Below are 26,200 nucleotides of genomic sequence, written 5' to 3'. Positions count from 1 at the left end.
CTCCAGAGATAGCTTACGTGAAACTGGAGAAGTATTTAGCGAGCAGCAAAGCTCAGAAATGATGAAAATCCACCATGTGCTTTATTATTGAGGAACACTGCTTGGATTCTTACACTTTCAATCAGGCCGTGATGCTAAGCAATGTCCTTGCCCAGACCTGCAGCAGTTACAGGACAAGACCTACCTTTCCTGCAACTTAAGGATTCTGTATGAAGATGCAGCATGTCCTGCAGCCCCAAACACTCAGATGCAAGATCAATCAAGAGCAGATAATTTATATTGCTTCGTATTTTCCCTAGGCTTCACTTCTGTTTTTCATGCCTAGTTCTGATAATGAAGGGAGGGAAGAGGGATTGTTTTCCCTGGAGCACATATTCTGTTATGCTTCCCCAGTGGGTACTTATTTGCACTATGGAATTATGTTAGCATTAAGATATCAGAAGTGCTCACTGTAGCAGTCTGACATGATTTATATACGGGTATGTGCAAAGCAAATCTGATCTTATGATCCTAGCCCAGTTTTGTCCAAATCAAAAGCTGAAGTCTCTACCTATTCCCTGCTGTCCAGGGAAGGTGACAAAGCTGACAATCTGTCATGTGCTTTATATAAGGCCTAGCACAAAGGAAACCTCTGGCATTACTGCAAAGTAATTTGCATGCCAAATGACTCAACTGGGAACAGCCAAAGTGCTACTGCTGCTTCTGACCCTGCAAGAAGCAAGGAGAACCGCAGAAAAGAAAAATAATTTGTGCCTGTTTAATGTACTGATACTCAGTGGAAACTGGGACTTGCTTCATCCCTGCTTTTATCAGGGGCATAACCCTAAATACTTATAGAAAGAGCTCTCTGCTTGAGAAGAATTGGGGGCAGAAGGAGACATTGACTCATTTATTTTAAGCACCTCGAAACCTCGCCTTTCTGAAACGTAAGCAGAAAAAAAGCCTCAGGTGAATACAGGAAGACCAACAGTGTTCGTAGAAGTTAGAATATGGTATTACTATTTGGTCTTATGAAAAGCAACACTCTTCCCCGCCAAGAACACAGTGTCCAGAGAAAAGCAGTAAGCTGCAATGCCAACCAGCTACACGCACAACCACAGACCACAAGACAGGACAGACAGCAGGCCCAAGATAAATATTGACATCTGTAAATATTACAAGTCATTGAAGTGCCATCATCCAAACCTAGAGAGCTTTATAGCTGCAATTTTATCATGCGAATGCTTAATTAGGATAGCTATGCAACCCTATGTAGGAAAAGGAAGTAGCAATTAATCATTAATTCTGTATAGTGTTACAGTGGGAGAGAAGAAAGAAGGACTTAACAGCTGAGAAGGCACTAAAACACAGAGATGAGGAAAAACTAGCAACATCCCAAACAATCTCCTGTAGAGCTAACGCAACTGCTTTGCTATCTTCTCACTAGTCTATCCATATCTAGCAGGTCTAAAAGAATACTTACAGAAAGTCAGTGGAAAGTTGCTTCAAAGAAAAATGACTAGCCTCATCACTAGCAAGTAATTGTTTAAATTTTTTGTTAGCTGTTGGCTACCAAATCTTTCTCAGAAGCTCAAAATACAGACAGCTGTGGTAGTCATGGTTCAAAGAGCAGATCTCAGACACCTCCCATCCATCTACTGTCTTTCCTTTGGAGGACACAGGGAACAGCTGCCTGGTAAAATGTAACTGCCAAATAGCTGATTTTTTTCTCCCTGAACTTGCAAACAGGCCAAGCAGCTGCTTGGTCAATACTAGGGGAGAAGGGAGGGCGAGACAACTCTTCCTGGGCATCCTGAGCAGCCTGGTGCAGAGCTGGTGCTACTGCTGCAGTGATTCAGCCTCCTTCCCAGCAGACAGGGAGGGCCCAAACTTGAAATTCTATTTCAAGCATGGCAAGTGTTGGACTCCCGTGAGAGGCACCAAACTGTTTTGATTCAGTATGACAACACTTACAGAGAACTGAGAATTAAGTCAGATACTTGTTACAAAGGTTAGCAGTTTTCTAATGGCTGACATTTTCAGCTAAAATCCTTATAATTTTGTAAGCCTTTGACTGTGCACACTGATGCTTGTTGTAGACACAGTATGAAGAAAATAAACTGAAGTCATCCCACACTCGCAAAAGAATTTTGCTCACTCTTAAAATAGCAGACATTTAAGCCTTTCATGACTTCATTCTGAAAGTCCTAAGCTTAACATTCATCTGAATTTCACTGGTAGCAATTTCAGAGGAGTTCCTAAAACAAAAACATCTTTCTACTAAAGGTAAGGAATAGTGCAGACAGTCAGTTGTAGGCTGGGTTCAGGGTATGATTCAGACATCAAAAACCCAACATGCAAATGCCACTGCCTATTCAATTGCAATAGTGCAAACTTCATAATGATAAAGTAATTGGAGGGGAAATTGCCCATGTTCACAAACTAGTATTCTTGTATTAAGATTTGATAACTGTATGTTAAGCACTTCTCAACACATTCAGGTGGGAATAAAAATTTGGCAACCCACACTATCCAGTGCCCCGGAAGGGCATCAATCCCATCACTGTGTGACAGATGTCTTGGAATAACACTATGTAAAAGTGAGACCACAGCAAGGAGCAGTTACTTGTTGGAAAATGCTTTCATTCAAGCAACTTCAGATCTGTAACAGCCTTTTTATAAGTCCCATTCACTGATATTTTACACATGCAAAATAAAGACAAGCTTAAATAAGAATAAAGATCTAATGCCATTTCTGAAGTCTACTGTCCACTTCAGCCACACAGAAAACAGTATCACCATATTATGGTTTTTGGCTATTATGAGTAGAAGACAAGTTGATAAATGGTTTCCAGACCTTCCTGTAAAATGACCTTGCAGATGCAAGCACAAATTCAGGAACTTATAAACAAAGGAATATAGCCAGCTCCCCCCCCCCCCCCCCCCCCCCCCCGAGAAAAGCTCCTTCAAAATAGTTTACTGGTTTGAAGGAGTTTTGTTCCTTTTCTATTCTACTGCCAGGTAACAAAATATGAAGGGAGAGGGCATCTGTCACATACAGAGGTTACTTCAGAAGCCCTATTTGCATAAGCAAAAAAAGATGCCAATTGTGGAAGTTAACGCAACTGTGACAAATCAAGTTGGCCAATGATGACAGAATTTGGGAGCCCACAAAACATTAGTGAAGAAAACAGGAAAGCACAAAGGAAGTACTATTGTTATAAATAAAGTTTTGAAAGACTCATTTGCAGTTATAGGAAAATATCAGAACAAGTCTGAATTGAAAGGGAGCAGAAGTGAAAGAACTACCTGGACAGGGTAACAGATTAAGCCAAAGAGAAAGGACAGAATTCACAGAACCAACAAGGCAAGAAGATAAGGGAAAGAGAAAAGGCATAAAGGTATTAGGAGAATAAAGTCAGATAAGAAAGAAAGGATTTTTTTTTTTTAAGGCAAGAAGAGAAGGAACCATATCACTCTCAGCACTGATGTAGCTGAATGATCGGTCTTAACCTTAATTAGAGTAGGCTGGACAAAATGGAAGTTGCACTAAAAAAAAAACCAAGATACACATGGAAAGGGTGGAGTGTAAACAGCATTTCACACTGTTGGAAATGAAAGAACAGAGATGTAAAATAAATGAAAAGCAGAAACAAGGAATTCAAGTACAAGTCAGAGAAAAACAAATCACAAAAACCAGACAGGAATAAGACATACAAAGTTGAGATGAAAGAGGATATGATAATATTCACAGAGATCTCACTGGTTATTTAAGGATGATGCTTCTGAGTTCATGTTATTACCCAGGTTAGAATATCAATTTTATGATAATGAAAGCTAATATTACAGCTACATTGCAAGAAAAGGTGGACTCAGAGAGCCCATCCTTTATATAAATACAAATTCCATGATGACTAGTGGCATTGGGGGAAAAAAGCAAATTCTTCAGATATTTTAAAATTTTAGTCCAATACAAAATGGAGAAATTCACTCTTAAGAATTTAAGTCTTACATTCTAAAATCGACTTTCATAAAAGCAGATAGCAAAAGGAAGAGTCTTGGCATTTCTTCAGATTGATTAATACAGGTCTAGCTGCACATATTTTTATTTTGATCTAATCAGAAAGTAAACAAGAGCACATCCAAGCTGTCAACACATGAGTGCAATCTCAAGGGTAGAATACGTTGTTTGAGATGTCCCAAATCAAATACTTCCGAAAACAAAAATCCCTGGCATGTTATTTAGTTCTAAACAAGCAAGATAACTTAATGCCAAAAATATGCATCAATTTTAAAATGAGACTGAATAGTGTTTTAAAACATTTTGCTTTCTGTTGTATTTGTAACACTGAGAATGTTGAATACTTGTCTGGTACGTAAACATTTCCTTTAGGATCTCTATTTTATGTAGTGCCAGACATTAGAACAGATGTTGCAATACTACCATGAAAAAATGTAAATGACAGCAGTATATGAAATTTACCTAAAAGTCAGGCTTCCACAGGGATACATCAGTTAAACATGGAACAACTAGCTATCCCAAAACTTAGAGTGGATATTTGCAAAGACCACATGTTTCTTTATGACACCCATCAACGCAAAGCAACCTGAAAAACATTTGCTACTGAGGCTAAAACTTGAATTCCGACTGTCTACTTTAGAGGACAAAGTAGCAGACATTCAAGTTTAGTGCAGACCAGGCTTCTGTGAATTGCAAGTGAAATACAATCAAGTTACATCTGAAAAACAGTCAAAATTCTTCTTTGACAGGAGCAACAGAAGCTTTAACAGATTTTACTCTACCAGGTTAAGACAGGACACTGGACTCTGCCACTCAAATACACCTACTTCAGTATCTTGAAATGTACCATGCATTACAGTACTGCTAACAGCGATACAACAATAAAAGTTCACTAAAGTTCTGCTCCTTTAAGAAAAAGGCATGTGATTGAGAGCTAGAAAACCAGCAACAGCAAGAGCAGCTTTCCAAAGATGGGTGTGATTGAGTTAACTTCACAACAAATACTAAAGCCCCGTCAGCTTCTGGTTACGCTAAGCCTGTAACGTGTTAAATTACTGTTATATATGACCTGTGGTTGCAATAATCTTATAAGAAAGATCTTTCCAACATAACGTTCTCAGAGCCATACTTGTAGATCAGCTTCGTGGCCTAGTAAGTCCAAGGGCTTATAAAAGGGAGAACTAAACCATCCAAAAGTTTCCTCACCTGGTTTTGCCATGTTTAGAATTCAACCACTGACACATTTCATAACCCAACTGCTCTACTCCGGCACTCGATGAGATGTTTAAGGAAAAAATTTCCCTACAGTCCAAACAGGTAATCATAGCTAAAACCATCCTGTTGCATTCACCCTGCTTCTTCCCAAGCCCAACTCATGCAGATACACTTGTGATGATGGAGTTCTACTCTTACATTTCCTCAAGGTTAACAAGGTCTTAGGTCCCTTCATGATACCCGCTGTGTATCCCAGCTGAGAAAACTACACTTCCAGTCTCTCCAAGATACAATACAGCATTAGGATGTAGAAATGAGGCCTTAGACTGTGCTATTAACCTTTTCCTCTCCATCACCCTCACTCAGAAAGTTCCTTCTTGTCTTCTCTCATAAGGCATATGATATTAAACACTGTTAGAAGAATTAAGATCCTACTAAGAAGCTTGAAGATACATCCACCTCTTCTCTAAGCCTTCCACAAGTTCCTGAATCTCCGCCTCTTGATTTTTGAGAAGTAAATTATACTGCTTCAACACTTCTGATGGGCATCAGGAAGAAAGATTCATGGCAGGTGTGCTGAAAAGACGGGAGCACCAGAAGAGAAAAATTACACATCTCTAGGATTGTAACTGTAGCAGAATTAATTTTAAAAGGTATAGGGGAGTGTGGGTTTTTTTTTTCCTCCTCCCTTCTGACTGGCTTGACTATTTGCTTTCTGCAGAGGGACACTATTATCTTCTGGGAAACATTTATATATATTTTTAATGCATGCAGCCTAGCCATTTGTTCTTTTTTTTTTTTTTTTAATACATCCAGAAAAAGCAAGCTTAGAAAAAAGAAAAAAGCAGATAAATGTTGCAATGTTTCTACAGACATTTCACATGGTATTCTTCTCTAACAATGCTTCTTTTAATCTACCTCCACTATGATTTCCTGAAAAGGAAACAGATATTCCACTTAAATAATCCTAGAAGAAACAAGAAGTCCTCATAAAAAGGAATTTATCATTTGATCATCCCCTCTCCGCTATTTGTGCATTTTTGCTTTCATTCAGCATGTTTTACTGACATTTGACTATGAAATCAAGTGAACAAACTGCATTTGCACTCCTATTTAATTTTTACTGTTGAGATACCAGTACACTAACAAAAAGTGCACATTTTATATTCAAACCTTGAGCAAATGCAAGCTAGTAAAAAGCAGAAGGGTCACATTAAGCTTTCACCCAAGAAACAGTATAATACTATCACTGGGCAAATGCAAACTAGAATTAGTCAGCTATCAAACAATGCTTCCTCATTAACCAGTTTCACATATTTATAAAATACAGAAGGAGTCTTATCGTCAGAGGTTAATTACAGTTTATTTGAAAACTATTTATCTCTCTGCAGATACTTCTTCTGGAACAATGTCCTGGAACTGATACCTTAGATCTGGTTTTAACATCCAAAGACTGATTACAGTGTCTGCATTTCTGAGTAATCAAGAATAATAACCTCATGTAGACCTTATGGGTACTTTTAAAAAAAATATATGCTTAGATTTTGATAAAAGCTCTAAATATTCTTGCACATTGTAACGTGAGTAGGTGCTAGTAGGTGGATTCCATTTTGCTATTTCTGGATAGTAGTTTCCATTCTGGCTAATGGATCTCAGAGCCTCCAAAATAGGGATCTCTAATAAGGGTAGCCTGCTGTGGTTGTGTATTTTGTTTTAGCTACAGACAGCTTCAACTCAGAACCATCAATCTAGATGGCCATTCCAAACAAATTCAGGTAATTCCAAAAAAAGAAATGGTAAGAGAACCTTATCGAAAGACACCATAAATATTTTTAGAGCTCCCTAAATAACAAATCCACAGATTTGAATCAGATTTGGTTCCCCAGAATCCACAGCTTTAGGAATTACTCTGCTGCTGGAGCTTGGGTCCTTGTGTAAGAAAAAGAGTGTAATTACTTACAGTCACTAACAGTCCCGTGGGCCTTTTCATAGTCACAGAACTAATTACCCTCTCAGTTGGCTATGGAAAAATGAGCCTAGCTGCTGCTATTTCAGTTGTGGCTGAAGCACATACCGTGCAAAAACGCTGGCAAGAAGAGGCCCAGTAAGACACTAAGGCTATACCAGCTCCGTGAAGGGGTTTCCCTGGCTCGTCCTGAACAGGCAATTGCTTCCCCGTGTCCCAGAGCCTGTGCTCCAAGCGCTCCGCTTGGAGGCTCGTTAACTGTCAGACAACTCCATCTACCGTAGGATGGGTTTTCCGGAAGAACATACCTCCGAGAAACCCAGGGGGAAACAATTAAATTGATGCTTGCTCATAACGTTTTCCATTAGCAAATATAAACAATACAATAATTAACAATATTAAATGATCAAACATATGTTAACTATGTTTATGCTACTCATGTTTTTTTTTTTTCCTTTTTTAAAAAACTTCATCTGTAATGACCCATTTCTCCTTTTCACCACTGTGCCAGGGTAAAGGACTTCACCTTTATCCAGTCCTTCTGGCTACATTAATAATTGATGAGTGCTTCAAAACAAAAGAATTAAGAAAAATGACACTAGATAATACCCTTAAGACCACACCATCTAAATAACTGCGCTTTTGCATTCCTAGTTCAACAAGACACAGAAGAATTCCCTGAGTTATGAATTCAAAGTAGGTCTCAGTAATCCAGGGACAGTTACATGATGGATTTGATGAATATTTCGGCTGTATGCCAACATACATTTGGGCAGAATAATCTACAAAGCATCCTGCCTGAGTATTTATGCATCATTTTAGCCTACAATTGTGCAAAGGGATGGTTTTAGAAGAAGAGGGAAGTAGCAGATCTGCTGCATGCAGTAAGAGTGGCACATCACAGCAGAGCAGCAGGTCAAAGCCCAGAGCTCTTCAGTCCAACTCTATCTACTCCGGCTGAGGGCGAGAGCATGGAATAGCCATTAGATGGCAACAACTCCAAGTCTCGTCCCGTCCCTCCCATCTCTGACCTAGTGACCTAAAATAATCCACACAAAAATACATTCACAGTTTTATCCTCCCCGTTCAAAACAAACAGAAACGCTGCTTCTGGTGCCAATGTTCTCCTGTAAGTGAATATAGGAGGATCAGAAATTTCTGCCTTGAATGGAAACTGCTGGTTTTTTCAAAGCCAGTATTGGGTAGAAGGAAATAGATCCTGAGAAAACAGTCTCTCACAGTACTAGGACAGTAGAAGGTCTCATCCTATGCACACCACTGAATAGAAAAGCTTCCTTAAAGAAAAGCATGCATTGTTTCTTCAGAAGTGCAATGCAGCTGTATCAAGACGCAACGTCTGCAACTTGTTCTAAAGACCAAGAGATTTAATCTGTGTCAGGCAAAATTCTCTGAACGAGGTATTATACAATATGTTGCACAAATACTTAAAGAAATGTCTTCAGCACTGATAAATAGTAGTTACTGAAGTTCAGCAATCTTATTTTGACATTTTTATATATATATACTTTATATTTGTTCTGTAAAATACTGAGGACTGGAGTTTCATTTAGAGGCTATTTTAGCTCCTCTTCTTTTCTGTATCTCCATATAAAACTAGATTTTTTTTTTAACTAGATCAGTTCAATAGATAATTTAAGTAATACGTATTTAATAGGACTGTCTCAACCACATAAAAGATAAAAAGAATTAAAATGTTATTTTACCTGCATTTCCTTCCTATTCCCATAATTGATTATAAAGGAGACAGCTACTAAATATTTTCTCCACCACACAGGCTTTCTACATTAGACAATATTTGTTCTGCTTTAACAGAAGTAGCAAGCAAAACCACTCATAAAACTGCCTTCCTGCCAGTGATATCATAGTCTAACATATCCTATATGCTGGGAAAGATGTCCTTCACTTCGATGATAGAGGACATTTACAAGAACATGTAAAATACATTTACTTTACATGCACATAGTAATACATACAGGGAGACATTCAGATAAAAAAAATATTGCTGCAAGTAAGATTAAGAGAAATAAACTTTAGAAAAAAAAAGAGTACAGCAACTTAAGGTCAACATCTTCTTTAAAACAGGACTCAGAGTCCAAGGGGTTAGACTTAGTGGACTATTAGCAATAGAAACTGTTCATTTGATGCAATGATGATAGCCTGATGCAAGAGTAATAGTTGACATTTGGCCACCAGAAAGATTTTATATTATACTATTTTGTTGAGTATGAACAAATTTTCATGAGATTAAATTTTTCAAATTCAAGCATAAAATAATTTGGATAAAACAGTCTCACAGGTGAGACCTACTTACTCAGCTCCTTTCAAAAGGAATCACCTCTCTGCAGGTCTAAGATGGGCAACATACATAGATGTGTACAACACTTTTGCTCTCTCCTCCTTCCCTCCTCTTTCTTTTTTAAGCACAGATATTCCCTAAACTGGTGTTCAGGATTCATACAAATATCAAACCAGGAAAGCATGCTGTTCACAAAGCATGCATTATCAGCAGTTGCTGTTTTCCTCTGTGCTTCTCCAGCAAGACAGAATATTCCTAAGGCTTTCTAGGCAGCAGGATAAAGACTACAGAATAGTGATAAAGTGACAATGTTTATTTTTCACCTGTCTATAGAAAGAAAGCAGAGAGCCATGAACAAGTTTGTTATTAGACAAATGCAAATAGATACAGAGTGAAGAATGCATTTTTTAAATAAAAAGAGGAATAGCAGACAGCACTAGACATCATACGGCAACAAGACAAGCTTGGTGGCCCACCTTCATTTTCATTTTATGTCAACTCTATTTAACCCATATTTAACTGAATTAGTGGTAGAATGGCTATCAGGTAGACAGGGTCAACTTCTGATCTTTAGGAAGAGAAAATACTAAGGAGAAGAGATGTAATGTATTGAAATATCCAGTTAGCAGATGACATGGCCATTTACCACAAAAACATACAAGCAGTAATATGGTTGACAAGGCAAAAAAGGGAAGACCAGAGAATGCTTTCAGTGCACATAAGATGACTTCATCCTAAATTATTCCAAAGGATAATGTGCATAACTTTCACAAAGTGGAAGTCTGGATTCCAAATCTTCATTGTGCTGAAATTAAAAAAAGACTAGTCTACATTTCACAATTACACATATGTACAGACCTTATGTCAAGCAAACAGGAAGTTATTTATGGGGAGCTCAGCAAATATGCAGATGGCTAAACAGATCCCATTCATGACCACAAAACAATCAAAACAAAAAAACGTGGAGTAGCATTCCTTTTATTACAGTGTTGCAGTAGCGACATTAACTTAAAACCAAGGTGGTACTTCATTTCTAGATAATGACTTTTAGTCTGCTGCATACTTTGAACACTTCCAAGTCCAATACTAATTTTGAGACAGTGCCTTCAGGCCCAAATCCGTGACAGATTCTAGTATACCAAGGGATTGAGCACATACGGTTAAAAATAGTTTCTCAAAAGACTTAAAGGTAAAATATGCATCATCTCCAGTAATTATATTATTTTAAAAAAAGAACTCATCATGAGTAAGAATGGCTATTTTGAAATCAACATGCTGAAGATGGTATTAGCTTTTTTTCAAAGATCAAGTATCAAACAGCTACCTAACCATCCTACAGCTTGCAAGGCACCATTTCTCCACAGCAGATCTGAAAACTTGAGAGATTATTTCAAGCTACCTGAACCATCAGATCTGTTGATGTATTTTCAGAGGCACTACACTGGTCTTAAGAGCTGAAACACCAAGTGAACATGCACTTCTTATTAAAAGACAGACACCATCCCATTGCTATGAGAGCAGCTGCCAAATCTAACTGCATTATGAGAAAAAGGATACTAGAATTGTAATCAAATCCATTATATATTTTAGCATGTACTAGAATAAACAATACTAGACCTGTGTTTTTTATTGGTAGTCTTTCTCTCACAATAAGGCGTTCCAAACTACAGGAGAAGTCACAAACCATTGCTAAAAAAAAAAAGAAAGACTGTTGGCTTTACAATCTTACAGATATGTCAAGGAGACAGAGCTGAAGGCTTTGGTGGGGGGGAGGGGGTACTACGTAGGCAGAGACAAGTGGCAAAGGACCACAAAAGGAAGGTGGTAAAGAATGTTTCACTAGAACGTGGGGCTTTTTGCCCGCAGATTACATGTAAAAGTGTCCGAGGAAGGTGACTAAGAAAAAAGATTGTCAACAGGCTTAGAATTGCTACATGGAGGTCCACGTCTCCCTGGAAAACTCCTGCGGTACACAGAATTGGGAAGGTCAAAACCCACTAAACTAGAACAAGCCACGAGGCATTTCCCTCGCATGATGTTTGCTCAAATCACAAAACAAGAGAAACAAGTGACCACAGGGCTTTTTCAGTAGAAGAATCCAACTCCAGCTATGTGACAATATGCAGAGCAATAACTAGGAAACTCCAGTTTCCAAGCAACCCCCTTCCGTGGTTAAAAAAAAGGGCTGAACATATTTTAGAAAAAGATTCAGTAGTTCAGCTATCAAATATAGAAATAGGCCTTTCAGGATTAAGCTAAATAATTCCAAAGTGATAAAACCCGGGAAAGTGAAAGCTTTGCACTTATCAGAACTGTTCTACTACAAATGAATAGTCCTAAAAACATAGGAGTTTGTAGAAATCCAACTTTCAGCATCATTCCAGACTAGCAATAGTCTAATCCCATAGACTATTTACAGAGACAACCACTCTTTGAATCACTAAGTTTTGCTGATTCCTGTACAGCATCCATAAAGACGTATTGCAGAAACCAAACCCTCTGTAAGCTGTCATAGAAAAGCATACAAGCTTGGATTTTGGTGCAATTGTTAACCTTTGAGACCCCACCACAAGCAACCAGTCATGCTACTATAAAAATTCTTCAGGTTCAGATGATTTGTAAGATTCTAGACATTTTGATATATAGCACTAGCTTTTTATCTTTGGCAAGGTTTAAAATCTTAGGTGTCATGTGTTTCAAGGACATCTACCCCTGTAACCCCAACACACCTGTAACCCCACTGCAGGGGAAAGTGTTCCTCACTAATTAAAAAGTACTCTAGAAGAAAAGAATTTCTTTCATAACTACAGGCTTATTTCACTATATTGCATACATACAAACACCATTAGAGAACAGGATGTTTCAAATAGCATTATTTGTGCAATCTATACAGCAAAAGAGTACTTGGGGAAAAGGAATAGAAGTGGAGGAGACTTATTTACCTTGATGAGTCATAGTGACTGGTTCTTCACTGGATATATTGTTGTAAATGACCACAGCTGTGGCATTATGTGAAGCTGCTCGCAGTATTTTCTCTCTAAACGTACAGTTTCCTCGCTGTAGCAAAGCGATCCACTGCTTGGTGTTTGGTGGAACTTGGAAACGTGTTCGAGGGTCACAGCCCAAGCGATCTGCAACTGAAATTGGGGATATATTTACACAAATGGCATTTTGTTCCAACAGAAAGAAAAAAAAACTAACTCCAAGTTTTGCTGAATTATTTGATAGGTATGCAGTAGAAAGCTACTATTCTCTGGTTAATAAAGCCTAAAGCTAACTGCATTCATAAGAAAGTCGTCTTTAAAAAACAATCTCACACATCAAAAGCCATGAATACATGCCCAAGAATTAGGCTCACCAGCATAAGCTATTTTTAACTCTAGAGCAGCTAGAACAGTGAATTAACATTTGAATCAATACCTGCCTGCAGGCTGAAAAACATTCGAATATGGTTCATATGCTATAGGCATTTAACAAATAGCTGTTTTATCAGTCATTCTGTGTAGGACAACATTTTTTCTTTCTAATGCAGTCATAAAGATCACTGCAGTGGGAAGTACAGCTAAACAAAGGAGGTTGGAAAACCAAGATTTCAGAGTAGTTATCTGCCATGTGCAGAGTACTGTAAAGATAGGGACGATATCAAAAGCTGATCTTGTGAAAACTCAGCAGCCCACATCAGCTTTTTACATATGCACATTTTGTCTATGACAAAGTGCATTCAAATTCATTAGAGAAACAAACCATTTTGAAAATACGATGCACTTGCATTACTAATACTGTAAGGGGTGGGGGGAGTCACATAAATTGCAAATGCCAAACATCTAGTTTCAACAGTATGCAAAGCTGTTTTTTGTCCTTTGTGATGCTATAATATATCCCGGAACAACCCAAAAGCCACAAAGACCTACATATTAAAGGCACGAAAGCAATGTGGAAAATGTCTTTATGTTACAACAGCTGAAACCGATGAAAGCTACTTCTGCTCAAACACCTGCAAACTTGCAGTCTAGTCAAATACAATTGAAGGTTGTGTCACTGAAGGATTTCAGAAATTTAGAGCCAATTGTAACTCATAGTACAAATATATTTACCCTTTCAAATGCTGAAAGTGTAAGCATCATTAGCTACTAAAAGTGTTTGGGATAAAAAGTGATTTTGAGACAAATAATTTCTTTGAATAATAGCTCTGAAAGCCGTTCAAAGTTCTTAAAAGTGATTCAGATGAAGTATCCCATAAAATTTTCCTTTTAGAGTGGGTTTTTCAGCACAGACGGTGGGATTTCAACAAGAAGTCTACCACAAAAGTATCCAGTTTAGCATATTAGCTGGGAGCAAAACGAGATCTTTTTAAGCATTCTCAGCTTAGCACAGCTCAGGGTAAGATCTATGACAAAGGAAATTTAAATAACGAAAGGATCTTTACTGAAACAGGAAAGAAAATCTATTGCTCACCCAAAGACAATTAGTGTAGATGAATCTATAACTGTAACAATCTTACAGGAAATCATTTCTTCTCTCAATTTGAATGAGAAATCCTTCTCCCATCCCACTGGAAGGAGGGCAAATAGTCCAGATACAAGCAAGTATTTTTCACAGTTGTTTTGCAAGGCTGTATTAACACCTTTCAGACATGAAGAGCTATTTGCTGTATTTTTATATTTGCACATTTCATACAGAGTTCAGGGAAAATCTGAAATATAGGTGCTTAAAGGAGAATTTTATAGAGCATTTTCTTCCATTATACTGGCATTACTTTAATCCCCATAGAAATTTCTAACTAGCAGTGATCCACACAGAAGTATTTCTGGAGTACTAGCGATGGCCATCCTGAATAACAATGATCATCACACTTCCACTTGAACTGCACTTTTGTAGCTTGTCAATATAGTTTTAAGAAGAGAATGGCACATTTTTTTTTTTTTTAAAAAAAAGAGGAATTGTGGTTCTTTCTGCAAAGGCATCATGTGGCACATGCGCAAACAGCCAGCCTCGACAGACTCTGCTAAGATAAGAGCAGTGTGCTTTTTAATGCATGCTTCCTGCTTGTTCCAAACATTTCAATTTAAAAATGAGGGACAGGTAAAGGCACTAGGAGGCTAGAATAAGAAGCTTTTCAGGTCTTGGAAGCTAAAATCATATCCTTCTCCTGTGAAGTCAGATTTGAGAATCGCAGGTGTGAAACACACCCTTGAAAACTACCATTCAGTAAGTGGGCAAATCCCACAGAAGCTCCCTAAACGGCTACAATTAATTCAGGAAAGAAACACTATGCTTAACGTCAAATTTACCAGAATAAATATATGGGCTGGAAGAACAGCAATTCTAATGATTTTGTATAGTTTGTCTCAGCGCAATCATGTGCAAAGCTAAAATACTGAGTGAAGGAAAAATAGCAACAAAATAATGGGTTATTAATTAGAATGGAAATGGTAAAAAAGAAAAGCAAAAAAAGGCAAAGGACGTTCTGAAAAGAAAGGTAACATTCTGAGAAAGGTCTTATATAATCCAGTCTTACAAAAAATTGCATAGACATCTTTATATTTGTATCGCTTGAAATTTTATATATACCCTGACAGAGAAAGAAGTGAGAGATAAAACATCGCATCTCCAGGAAAAGTAGTACAAAATTTTCCACTGTAGTAGAGATCAAAGTCTCTTGCAGTTGCGGACAGAGCTACAAAATGTTACTGGATAGATCGACAAGACTGGAAACGACATTAAGAGATCCAAACTTTCCAGATATAGGCTAACAGACACTACTAACACACATACAGCATGTTATTCCTGATTAGGTGATTCAGTATGTCCTGATGGAGATTTGTTCAACAGCTTACAATATTATTTTAGCATTAACTAATATAAAACCATTAAGGAAAAATATGGTCATTTTAAATAAACCTGAACAGAGTGACTGCAAGTCGCTTGAGATTTAATTTGAAATCACAAGTTGCTTTAATATCCTATTTACACCGCACAAATGCTAAATGATCCTTTTACTTTTAACACAGGAAAACTCAGGCACAATAGTGGAAAGTCTGGGTTTGTCTGTTTTTTAATAGGCTGAATGCACCTCAAAACAAGTGAAATTCTTACAATTGTGCTCACTCTTCTAGCATAGTGAGCTGGCTAAAAACATCTATTATATACCTAAAGAGCCAGACATATAAATTGGCATCGTAAGGAACATTGATAAATGAACAAAGTCAGCAAGAACCATCATCAATAGCTCTCCATTACCGTGTCATCAATGCTCTGTTGTCCAAAGTCCACTTTAGATCTAAAAGACTAGGACTTATACATATTACCTGGACGATGTCCATATCAGAATGAAAAGCAACTTCACATTAATTTAAAATTATTCTAATACAAATTACTTGTACAGAAAAAGATATGATCAGAAGTCACTCACATCATTTCATAACTGCAGAAGATAGCATACAGAAAGCCATCAGAGTATGTTTTCCTACGCGTACGTTACTGCTCATGCTGGTTTGAAGTGCAGGTTATTTACTCCATCTCCCCTTTCTCCATGTCTACTTGTGTACCATGGACACGTTGGCAAAATAAAATTTTCCTCTCACAGGTAAAGTGAGAAGTTCGCAAATTATCATTCCTTCAAATTTAAAAGGATTATAGTCTTTAGCGATACCAAACATGTACCCTTTTCTGCTTCAACTGTGCTGCTTTTGGTGACTGTCTTACAGCAAATATCATTTTAGTCTATATTCTTGCTACATTATTTTCTAGATACGCTCACATTTTGCACAGGCAGCAGCAGAATACTCAAACACAGATGTATGCGCTTTTTATGCTGGAGGGTGGTCTTTGTTACCAGGAACGTGACAGAATCCATGTCAGAGACGAAAGCTAATCCAACAGACGGAACACCCACTTTCTTCATAGGTGCTCTGATCTAGCAAAAACAGCATTACCCACTACCGGTTCTATTACAAGTAACCAAAGAGGCAGTACTCATTATCAATCAATCAAAAAAGAGTTCTGAATGAACCTTCATAAAGTTACAGGCCCTTCAAAAATGTTAGCCTCACTTACTGTAGTTTCTATTCTTACGTGAAAACCTCAGGGTTTTCTAAAATACGGTAATAAAACAAGTGTTGCACGTATACCAAGTCTCAGACTCAGTTACAGTCAAGCTGCTGTGAACCCCTCCTCCCAAAAAACTCCACCACAAATGTGGAGAACTAGAAAATTTTATCACACATGAAAAAAATAATAGCTCAGTTTGTTTCCTGCTCATCCCAAATCAGAGAACAAAAAAACCAAAAGCAACTCTGCCAGCAGTTCGCGTTTGGATTTTATTCAGGTGGGATGGCAAGCTTACCTACTTGAGGGAACACCTATGTCTTTTTAAAATGTCGTTTCATTTTAGGAAAAAAAAGTGTTGCCAGCTCCTGAGCGCTGCGTCCCTATGAAGCCACGGGAAGGCTGAAACGGGCCAGTGCAGGAAGTGAGGTAAGTTACTTCCTCCAGACGAGCCGCTTCTGATTTCACAATAAACCTCCTCCTCTTTCACCTTCCATACCGAATCGCATAAAAACTGATCTGAAAGCAAGTCAATAAGATTCTGAGCATCAAATACAGACAGCAAAAAAGCAGCAAGGTTTGATATTTTAGTTTGAACCTCAGATCTACCTCTGTCAGAAGAACCTTATCAGTAGTAGTCTGCAGGTTTAAAGAGCAGAAAAAGGAGCAGCCATGATTTAAGCATCTGCAAATTATGTGCCATGTTTGTTCCCGGCTTCAGGAGAGCTTCAATTTCCTCTCACAGAAGGCACACCAGGGTCCAGCCTGCACACAATTGTTTGTCCTTAAGCATCTTTTAAATTCAAGAGTGTGCAATTCCTGCTGAAGAACTAATGTTTCTGACGGCATTTCAGTTATTCACATGCAAGAAGGGTTTAATACTACAGTAGATCCAACCAGGTTCCCTCAGCCACTGAAGGAGTTTTGGCAAGCTTATGTTAGACTAGCAGCAATACTTCCCTCCCTGATCCTTTTGCAATTGCTTCACCAGGGCCTTTAGCCTTCCACCCGCAGGAAAGACGGCCATGGTTGCAAAAGGAAATTAATAGATCAGTTGTCAAGAGTAATAAATGCACTGTCAGAAGTACACACCTGCCAAAACATAGACTTTCTACTTCTGAACCAAGATGGGGTTTGCTTTCCTTCATGTACTGCCTGTGCACATTGTTCCTACCCTGCTCACAACAGCGCCGTGCATCTGTCAAGACGATGTTCCAGTTCAGTCAAACAAATCAGCCAAGGCTGTGGTGTGGCCTGTTAGCAAGACTTTGTCCACTTTTCACAGAAAGGATCAGTGCCATGATCTCACACTCTAGGCATTAACTAATTTTTCCCATGCTTTTTTTTTTTTTTTTTAAATTATTTTTAAGATCAGATTTCTTGATTAATTGCCTCTCAGCTAATACTCTATTTTCCTAGGCCACCCCAGCTGCCATAACTGATCTGTCTCAGATACCTGTAGGGAAATCATTTTCAAGTCTGACCTTCAACCACTGTAATACAATAGATGGAGAGAGACCATCGATATTGGGGGGAAGGTGTGGAAGGAGAGGCAGACCAGAAGACTCACTGTTGGGAAAAACAGCGCACAGGAAGACAAAGAAGCCGCAGGCAGCCCGCGTCCTGAAGCGGTCACATCTCACCCTCGAGCAGACGCCGCCCAAGCAGGTACTACGCAACACGTCTCACTGGCAAAATACAGACTTGTGCAACACTGACACTATATACGGCTAAAATTTCCAGAGGAGGAATTTAGCTGGGATAGTTATACAAATAACACGGCAGCATCAATCCTGTTCTATCTCAAGCAAGGGTAGATGTATGTGCCATCCAATTAGGGTTTAATATCATACATGCAATATACAATCTTTTCTTTCAATGCAATATTTGTATTAATAATAATACAATCCTTATTCAAGCTGCTTACAATTTCTGCTTTAAGAGTTGTGGCAATGAGTTACATAAGACAACATTTTAGTTTCAACAGCTATTTTAAGTATCTATATCTTTGACTAAAGCTGGCTCTAACACTAAGAGAAACTCTTTGAACAAGAGAGAATCTTATTTCAGGGGACAAGCTAAAGAAAAGAAATCCATGTAGCTTACAAGAATCTCGTAATAGTCATGATTTAATCCTGCTAGCTCAATAAGTATACTGCAATTACCAGCTACAAACTCCCATACAGTTTCAGTACCACTTAATGACTACTGCTTAAGCTGGATGCTGAGGCAATGGTAAGGAATGTATACGTGGCACAAGATTTTTCTGCCACTACTCTCCATTTATTAGTACATTTGCTTGTTGCATTTTCCTAAAGCTCACTGTTACGAATTCTGGGCCAGACACAAACACAAAACTGTCAGGATATTACCAAAAGCTTCGCAGTTACCAGGAAACCATCATCTTAAGGCTTCCACAGATAAAACTTGTTCACGTAACATGTTTTTAAAGTGTCAGGTGCTAGAAAATGCTCTGCTTACAGTATTATGCACAATATACACTTGCATTCCTTGTCTTGTACCAGCATTGTTTCTTCCCCACTTCCACCTTTTTGCTCATGTGTTCTTTTCTCTTCCAAAACTCTCCATCCCCTTGTCCCCACAGCCCTACTATTCCCTTCAGCATGGTTTTCCCTTTTCTGCATGTTCCTTCTGCAACTGAGCTTTCACACAACTGTCACCTTCAGAGTCCAGTCCACTTCTGTCCCCGCTTACCCTCTTGCTCCTAATCTATTGGCTCAGCGAGTCTTAATGTTTTTGCGTTTGGCTCCGAGTCTGCTGTTATTTCGCTTCCTATCAGTCCCACCTCCAGTCCCAGCCATCCTGTCTACTTCCCTGCTACCCAGTCCAGCTCGTTTCCTGCACAAAACTTTGCCTTCCACACCGTCTGACCATCAGTAAAGAAATCATTAAGAATAAACAGGATCGAGTTTCCCAGTCCTCAACTTTGTGCCAAACCCAGAATGATTTGAAGTAACCCATAATCAAGTGACAGTAGAGTCCTGTTCACTACTGATAACATTTTTGAGGAAACTAATCCACAAAGCCCTGTGCAGTTTCTATCAAGACTTCATTTAAAAGTGATTTTTCAATGACTTGTAGCTTGACTTGTGATAACAAGAGGAATATCCCTGACAGCTAAAGTCAGCACTATGACTTCTGTCTGGCACCTAACTCCAAATGCTGGAGATACTAATGCTTATTAAAAGCAGACGTCACTAGAGTAGCATAGGGTAGAAAGCTTACATGGTGTGCATATATATATATATTTTTATGTATATGCATGCACTTTCAGGAATATGTATGTAGCCAGTGTGAAAAGCTTTGACTGAAATGGCTAGTTTCACAAAGTTACAAAATAACTGAATAAAGAATTGGAGGAGAAATGTTGGGTAACCTTAGTAAGAGATGCTATAAACCTGAACTATACCACCAGAAACATTGTATTAAAGAGGAGCATCTTACAGTATCCATAAGCATCCGCATCTAAAAGCAATTTAAAGCTGTCTTCTAACAAGAAATTATTTTGAACTCATGAAAAAAGACTAACAAGCTAGAGGAAGTAAGAAAAGGACCTAGAAATAGAAGAATGGAAGAGAACAGGGCAACTGCAGCTGCTGTACATTTAATGCACTTGGAAAAATGTGTGTACATAGACGTTGTATTTACATCCTGTGGCCAACAGGCAGATCACTCAAGCTACACTTTCATAACTAACAGTCAGAAATGGTCATGTGAATTACTACCACGTCACTTCCAGAAGAACATGGTTTGAGACCTCCTATCGATTTCATACAGAGTTCTATAAAAAGAACACGGAAACAGGTTTTTTAATACATGTATTAAGATGACAACAAGCTTAAAATTAAGAAAAGAAATTCTGCTAAAGAAACAGGAAAAGAGATTTAATTTACTCTGAACTGAAAACTGAAGGATGGTCAATCACATGGGACTCTAGCAACTTCAAAAAGTAGTATATAAAATGCTAGCCATATTCAGGAACACAAGCTAACAACCCTATGAAGTGCATCACAGCTTGTGCTATTACAAATGCTGCATGTTCAACAGCAAATCACTGGCCCGAAATCCTGAAATATTAAACTCATTTGTTCCCCTGCAGGCAATGAGTAAGGGATCTTAATGTGGCATGTCAAGATGTGACATTAGGGACATTTCAGCCCATTAGTGCAAGGATGCCCCAGTCGGCTCCAGCTAACAGGTCACCCATATTCACAGAAATTCCAAGGAATGCTCCAGGAATGGATGAATACCTGACATCGAAACAGTTTCGGCGCTAAAGAATCTACAAACATAGGTGCTAAAAGATACAGAGGCCTTTTCTTCTTGGTGTACATAAGAACTGAGGAACAGGCGGACCATTTACTGCTCTAACAGTAGAGACTTCTGCTAGCTACTTGAGTTAAAAGCTATTAAAAAACATGCATCTTCCAAACAAGTTCTATAGCAAGATTAACAGGCTGATAAAAAGGTATTACACCAGTTACTAACAACAAGACAGCACTGTCTCTTATCCAATCCAGAAATAAAAAAGCAGAATATAAACAGAAGATTCTTAAGTGTTCAAGAACATCTTAACTAAAAGCATAACATATTCCAATCTCTCCTGCTACAGGAAATTTTTGAACCATATGAAGTGTATTGGCAAAATCAAAACATACACTGTATAACAGCGTATATAGAACAATTCAGAAGAATTTTAAAGGAAGACAACTGCTGCAGTGTTTGCTTTAACAGTCTTCTGTTGACAAACTGAACCTCCTCAACAATTGATGGCAAAGTTTTAATGATTACAGCATGTCAAAGCTGCAATAATTCAGAGACCTGCAATTTCATGGTTCTTACTGTGCCTTCTCACTGGAATTATTCATATTATACTTAGCAGTAATGTATAAGAGTGCTGTTTATGGATTGTTGATAGTTTCATTCAGCTCCTCTCTCACTGTTAGCTTCCAGTGAAATCCTCTCAGCCTCTATCAGTGTTTTAATTACTCTTTAGCGAAGACCACGTTGGAAGAGATCAGAAAAAGTTATAACAGCAGATTAAAAAGTAATTAATTACATTTTTTTTTCTTGATAAATAATGCAACTACTAAAGGAATCAAGTGTTTTGATACCTTTCATATATTTAAAGGCAGCAGTTTTAAAAGCCCTCAGAAATGTCACTCACTATAACAATGTTTGTTAGACGCCTAACACTTTCAGGACATCCTCTTGATTTCGTACACGGTTTTGGGGTGGTGGCAGGGCGTTAAGTGAGGTATACCAGGAAGCAAAATAAGAACACAAGGCTAAGCATATCTGATGATAGTTGAACTTCTGAGAAAGGTAATGGTAAAGATAAGATTTGAAATAAGTAAAAGCTATTTTGCAGATGGCTTGCTGAAAGATTTTTTGCTTCCTTGTCCTTCTCAAAAAACATGCTATTTCAATATGTTCTAATTAATGCTTCCTAAAGCTGATGAAGCAGAGCTTCAATGAGACCAGTGAGCACATGCTGAGGCACAGCCTGCCTCATATATACTAGAAGCTTAGAAGAGGCTGTCTGGCAGGATCTATTTTGTTCTGAAGAAGCATCAAAGTATTTTCCTGATCTTAAGATTTGGTAAATTCTCAAAAGCTTTTAATAATACAGTAGTTGTGTTATCATTTCTTCTAAAAACTCTTAAGCACTCACCACTTAGAGTGTAGGTTTAACTGATTATGTTACTTCATTTAATGCTATCTTCGGAGGTTTCCTGTCCAGAATACAGGTTGAGACCACTGTGATCCATCAAGTGATCTATTTCTGAAAGATGGCAGTTTAGATAATCTTGAGAAGGGTTTTCAGAGAAGATACTATTAGAACCGCATTACTGTGACTGCAGAGATTGGTTTCATTTTAGAAAGGGAAGAATCAGGACAATATTCTCACTTGTTTTAAATCAGTGTTTCCTATGAAACCTAAGGCATACATTTATCAGGAAACAGCCAAGTCTCCGGCAGCGGCCAGCAAGCGACCGCCGGCCCCGCGCCCCCCCGCCGGCGCCCCCGTTACCTCCGTTGATGGGCACCGGCGCCACCAGCAGCCCCTTGACCTCCACCTTGGGCGAGTCCTGCCCGTAGCGGCCGCGGTCGAGGCGCAGCAGCGTGGGGCCCGGCCGGTCGGGGTGCAGCACCGTCACGTTGATGAGGGCCGTGTAGTACGCCTGGCTCGCGTTGTCGGCGCCGGCCGGCCAGAGCCAGCAGTGCCAGAGCGCCAGGAGCAGCGCGGAGGAGCGGCGGCCCCAGCGGCGGCCGGCCCGCCGCGGCGGGCTCATCTTCAACCCTGGGCGCCGGCGGCCGCTGGGCCCATCTGACAGCCCGGCAGCGGGGAGAGGCCGAGGGCGGGCGGCGGGGGGAGGCGAGCGGGGGCTCATGCCATGGGAGGAGCCAGGCGGCGCGGCGAGCCCCGCTCCGCGCCCCTCAGGGCGCCGGGCTCATGCCGCCCGGCCCGCCCGCGCCGGGCCCGGGAGGGGGGGCGGCGCCGCGGCCCCCTCGCCGCGCCGCGAGCAACCACCGCCGCCTCCGCCGCGCCTCGCCGCCTCGCCTCGGGCTCGCCGCTGCCGCCTTAGTGCGGCGGGCGCCGCGCCGCGCTGCCCCCGGCCGCGGGCTGCCGCCCCATGCTCGGCTCCTCGCCGCGGCGGCCGACCGGCCCCGCGCGTCCTCACGCCGCTGCGCTGCGCTGCGCTGCGCTGCGCCGCGCCTCGCTCGCCCGCCGCCTCCGCGCCCGGCGCCCCGACTGCCGCCCGCGCGCCCGCCCGCCCGCTCCCCCCGCACGGCGCAGGCGCCCCGCGCCCCGCCCAGCGCCACGAGGGCGAGAGGCGGCGCCGGCGGCGGCGACGCGACGGCCGCGCCTACGCGGAGGCGGGGCTAGAGGCAGGGCGGGGCTCCCCGCCGGTGACGTCACCGCGGGCGCGGCGGGGGCTGGGACGGCGGGGAGGCGGGCCGCCATGACAGCAGCGGCGTGCGTTGGGCCTGCTGGTGCTGTTAGGAGCCCTGCGTGTAACGGCTGGGCCAATTTCGGTACTTTACAGACGTCTAGGAGGAATACGTGGCTGCAGCGACTTTTTCCTTATTCAGGGGTTGAGGTGTAAGCACCGGTGCACAGCCTGTGTGTACGGAGCTCCTGTTCTTCACCTTCTTTGAGAGCAGGAGTGCTGTTGGCTGTCAGGAAGATACAGAGGGGTGTTTAAAAGCACATTGGAAATGGCGGGAAAGTGCTGTATGTGTGAAGAAGAGGAGGCCCTATGTTCAGTCTGTCCGACTAACGCTAACAGGGCTGTTGAGGCAGGAACAGCATGGCTACAATACTGGGATCTGGCTGCTGCTTCCCATTTTGGAGTTACTTAAGCAATTAAACAGGACATCTTCACTGTTGTTAATAAATATTAATCTTATGACATACTGCAAAACAGCACTTGATGAATTACTATCTCTTTAACTAACATCACAATTTTAAGGTTTTGAATCTCTTCATGACCAGAGAAGTAGCAAAACGATGTAAAAGCCTTCCCAGATCTTGGAAGGCAAGTCATCTGAAAATTATTTATGGCAAAGAAAACAAGTTCAGCATGGCTGTGGTTTAGGATACTTTCTAAATTTCTGAACAAATAACTGTGCTGTTGTTCTTCTGAGATACGGTCTCCCTGGTGACTTCACCAGCTGTTCAGGGAGGCCCTGCGATAAGCATGGTGTTTAACCTCAGCATCTTATTGAACGATTCTCTTTTAGAAGGCTTTGAAGGCTTTGTAGCTTATCTGTTTTTGAGGCATCTGGTCACATATGCATGCAAGATAATAGTGTAAAAGTGCATTCAATTTATCTCATTTACCTGCAAGTAGTGGGTGTAATCCTGCCCTTGGAGATATCCATGTCATTTCCAAGGAAAGCAGCGGGCTTTGCAAACCTGCCTCTGTGAGCAGAATTGGCCCATGGGGCCTGCTAAAGGCATACAACTTGTGGCATTGTAAAATCCTCCGAGATGCTGTTTATGAAAAGCTCTGTAGAAATGTCAATACAATCCAGGAAATGTTTCTGAAGCAGTAGCTGAGTGCTCTGCTTCCACTTTTTTTTTTTTTTTTTTTTTTTTTTTTTGCCCTTCTTGGTGAATGCTGGGTGAGGAACCACATGTCATTAATGGCCCCTCAATATTTCACCAAACCTTTCACCCTCTACTGGGGGACAACTGGCAGGTGCGATCATGGCAAAAGTCTGATAATGCTCTGTGCAGAACATGTTTCAGAGCCGTCACTCTTGCAGTGCAGACAGTAGTTTCATTTTTGAGGACTAAGTGTTCTGCATTGTCTTGATGCAAAGTCATATGCTTTACTGCTGGAATGCCTCTTTTCTGGCCCAGTCCTCAGAAGGAGGACTCTGCATGGGCTGAGGCAGGGATGAGAAGAGCTGGCTCAGCAAGTTAGGCTAAACTGGGTCACCCTGTGTGTCTGGTTCAGTAGGAGCACCCGCTGCTGCCCTCCATCAGCTTCCTCTACCGTCTCAGGGCCAGGATATTCCCAGAGGTTGCTGTGGAAGCGGCACAGAAGTGGCAGGCAGCTGTGCGCTGGTGCAGCAGGTTCCTGCAAGGTCATCTTCTCCTGGAGCTTGCCTGATAGCGCTCTTGTGCCAGCCTGGCTGCTGGCCGGGTGCTGCAGCACGGCGGGGAGGGCAGACAGAGCATGAGTGCTGTTTGCGCTTCCCTAGGAAGCATGGGCGGGGTGAGGGGAATATCAGGATGAGGTGGTTCTTATGATGCTCAGTATCAGTTCCCGTTTCTGCATCGATTCTCCCCCCCTGCACAGAGGTGAGCAAGAGTGCAGGGAAGAACACTTGGTATAAAGAGCTTGTACCTCTACAGATTACATTACTGTGTCTACTTTTTTTCAGAAGGATTTCCAAGCACTTTCAAAAACATCGATTATAACTCATATCCCCTGGGGTTGAACAAAACTTTTACTGGCCAGGTGGTGAAACATCGTCTGAGGACAGGCGTGATGTTACAACAGGTCAAGAGACCCAGAGAGCCAACTCCCAGTTCCCTTTGCCGAACACAAGAAAGGGTCTGCTGTGGTCCTCCTTCCTGTGGATTGTGTTTCTTCGGGGATAGACACACGGGCTCCTGGGCATGAGTCCGTTTGCGAGCGCGGCGCGGCACGGCACCCCACCTCCTGGCCGGGAACGCAGGTGGGTCGCTTGTACAACGCGGACGGCGTTCTCCTGGACCTGGTCCCAGCCCGGCAGCAGCCAGGGAGTCAAAACACCTCCGAAGGCGTGCAGCTTCCCTTCGCTCTTTATCTCCCTGCCCCGCCATCACTGCCACAAGGGGCAAAGCGTGCATAAAAAATGGGGTATTTCATGATCAGAGCAGCTTCAAGATCCACGTTGCCTGAATGGGCAAGTTGCTGGCTAGGGAGAGGAAGGTTAGAAGGTGCTTTGACTGCTTTCACCATCGTTGGGGTAGCAGAGGGCTGGGGCCCAGCTGGGATTGCCCCCAATGCCAATGCATGGGGCACAGCAGCACGGCAGCCGCCTCTGCCGGCCCCTTCCTTCACCTGGCAAATGACACTGGGATCTTTGCAGTGTCACCGCGAAATGGGCACCTTTCAGCCTGGCTCCTGTT

The 26,200-nt window shown here is 41.1% G+C and overlaps 1 protein-coding gene across 5 annotated transcripts in view; it reads right to left on the bottom strand.

Annotated features, from left to right (window-relative positions):
* The window catches only part of RNF130 (ring finger protein 130), a 54,694-nt gene extending 31,297 nt beyond the window's left edge, over positions 1–23,397 (bottom strand). Inside the window, exons 1-3 of one of the 5 annotated variants that reach the window (XM_026122635.2) lie at positions 22,601–23,397; positions 12,441–12,635; positions 11,116–11,187 (exon numbers count right to left, since the gene is read on the bottom strand). In XM_026122635.2, the coding sequence (XP_025978420.2) occupies positions 11,116–11,187; positions 12,441–12,635; positions 22,601–22,961 (628 nt within the window). In that variant the 5' untranslated portion in view covers positions 22,962–23,397. The remainder of the gene's footprint in view (positions 1–11,115; positions 11,188–12,440; positions 12,636–22,600) is intronic. The other 4 variants (XM_026122633.2, XM_026122634.2, XM_064521053.1 and 1 more) reach the window with 4 other exon arrangements.
* Between the last annotated feature and the right edge of the window lie 2,803 nt (positions 23,398–26,200).

Source organism: Dromaius novaehollandiae, chromosome 15 (genome assembly GCF_036370855.1).
Source record: "Dromaius novaehollandiae isolate bDroNov1 chromosome 15, bDroNov1.hap1, whole genome shotgun sequence".
NCBI classification, from domain to species: Eukaryota; Metazoa; Chordata; class Aves; order Casuariiformes; family Dromaiidae; genus Dromaius; species Dromaius novaehollandiae.
The sequence above is the reverse complement of the archived record's forward strand: the minus strand, read 5'-3'. Positions and strand labels throughout refer to the sequence as shown.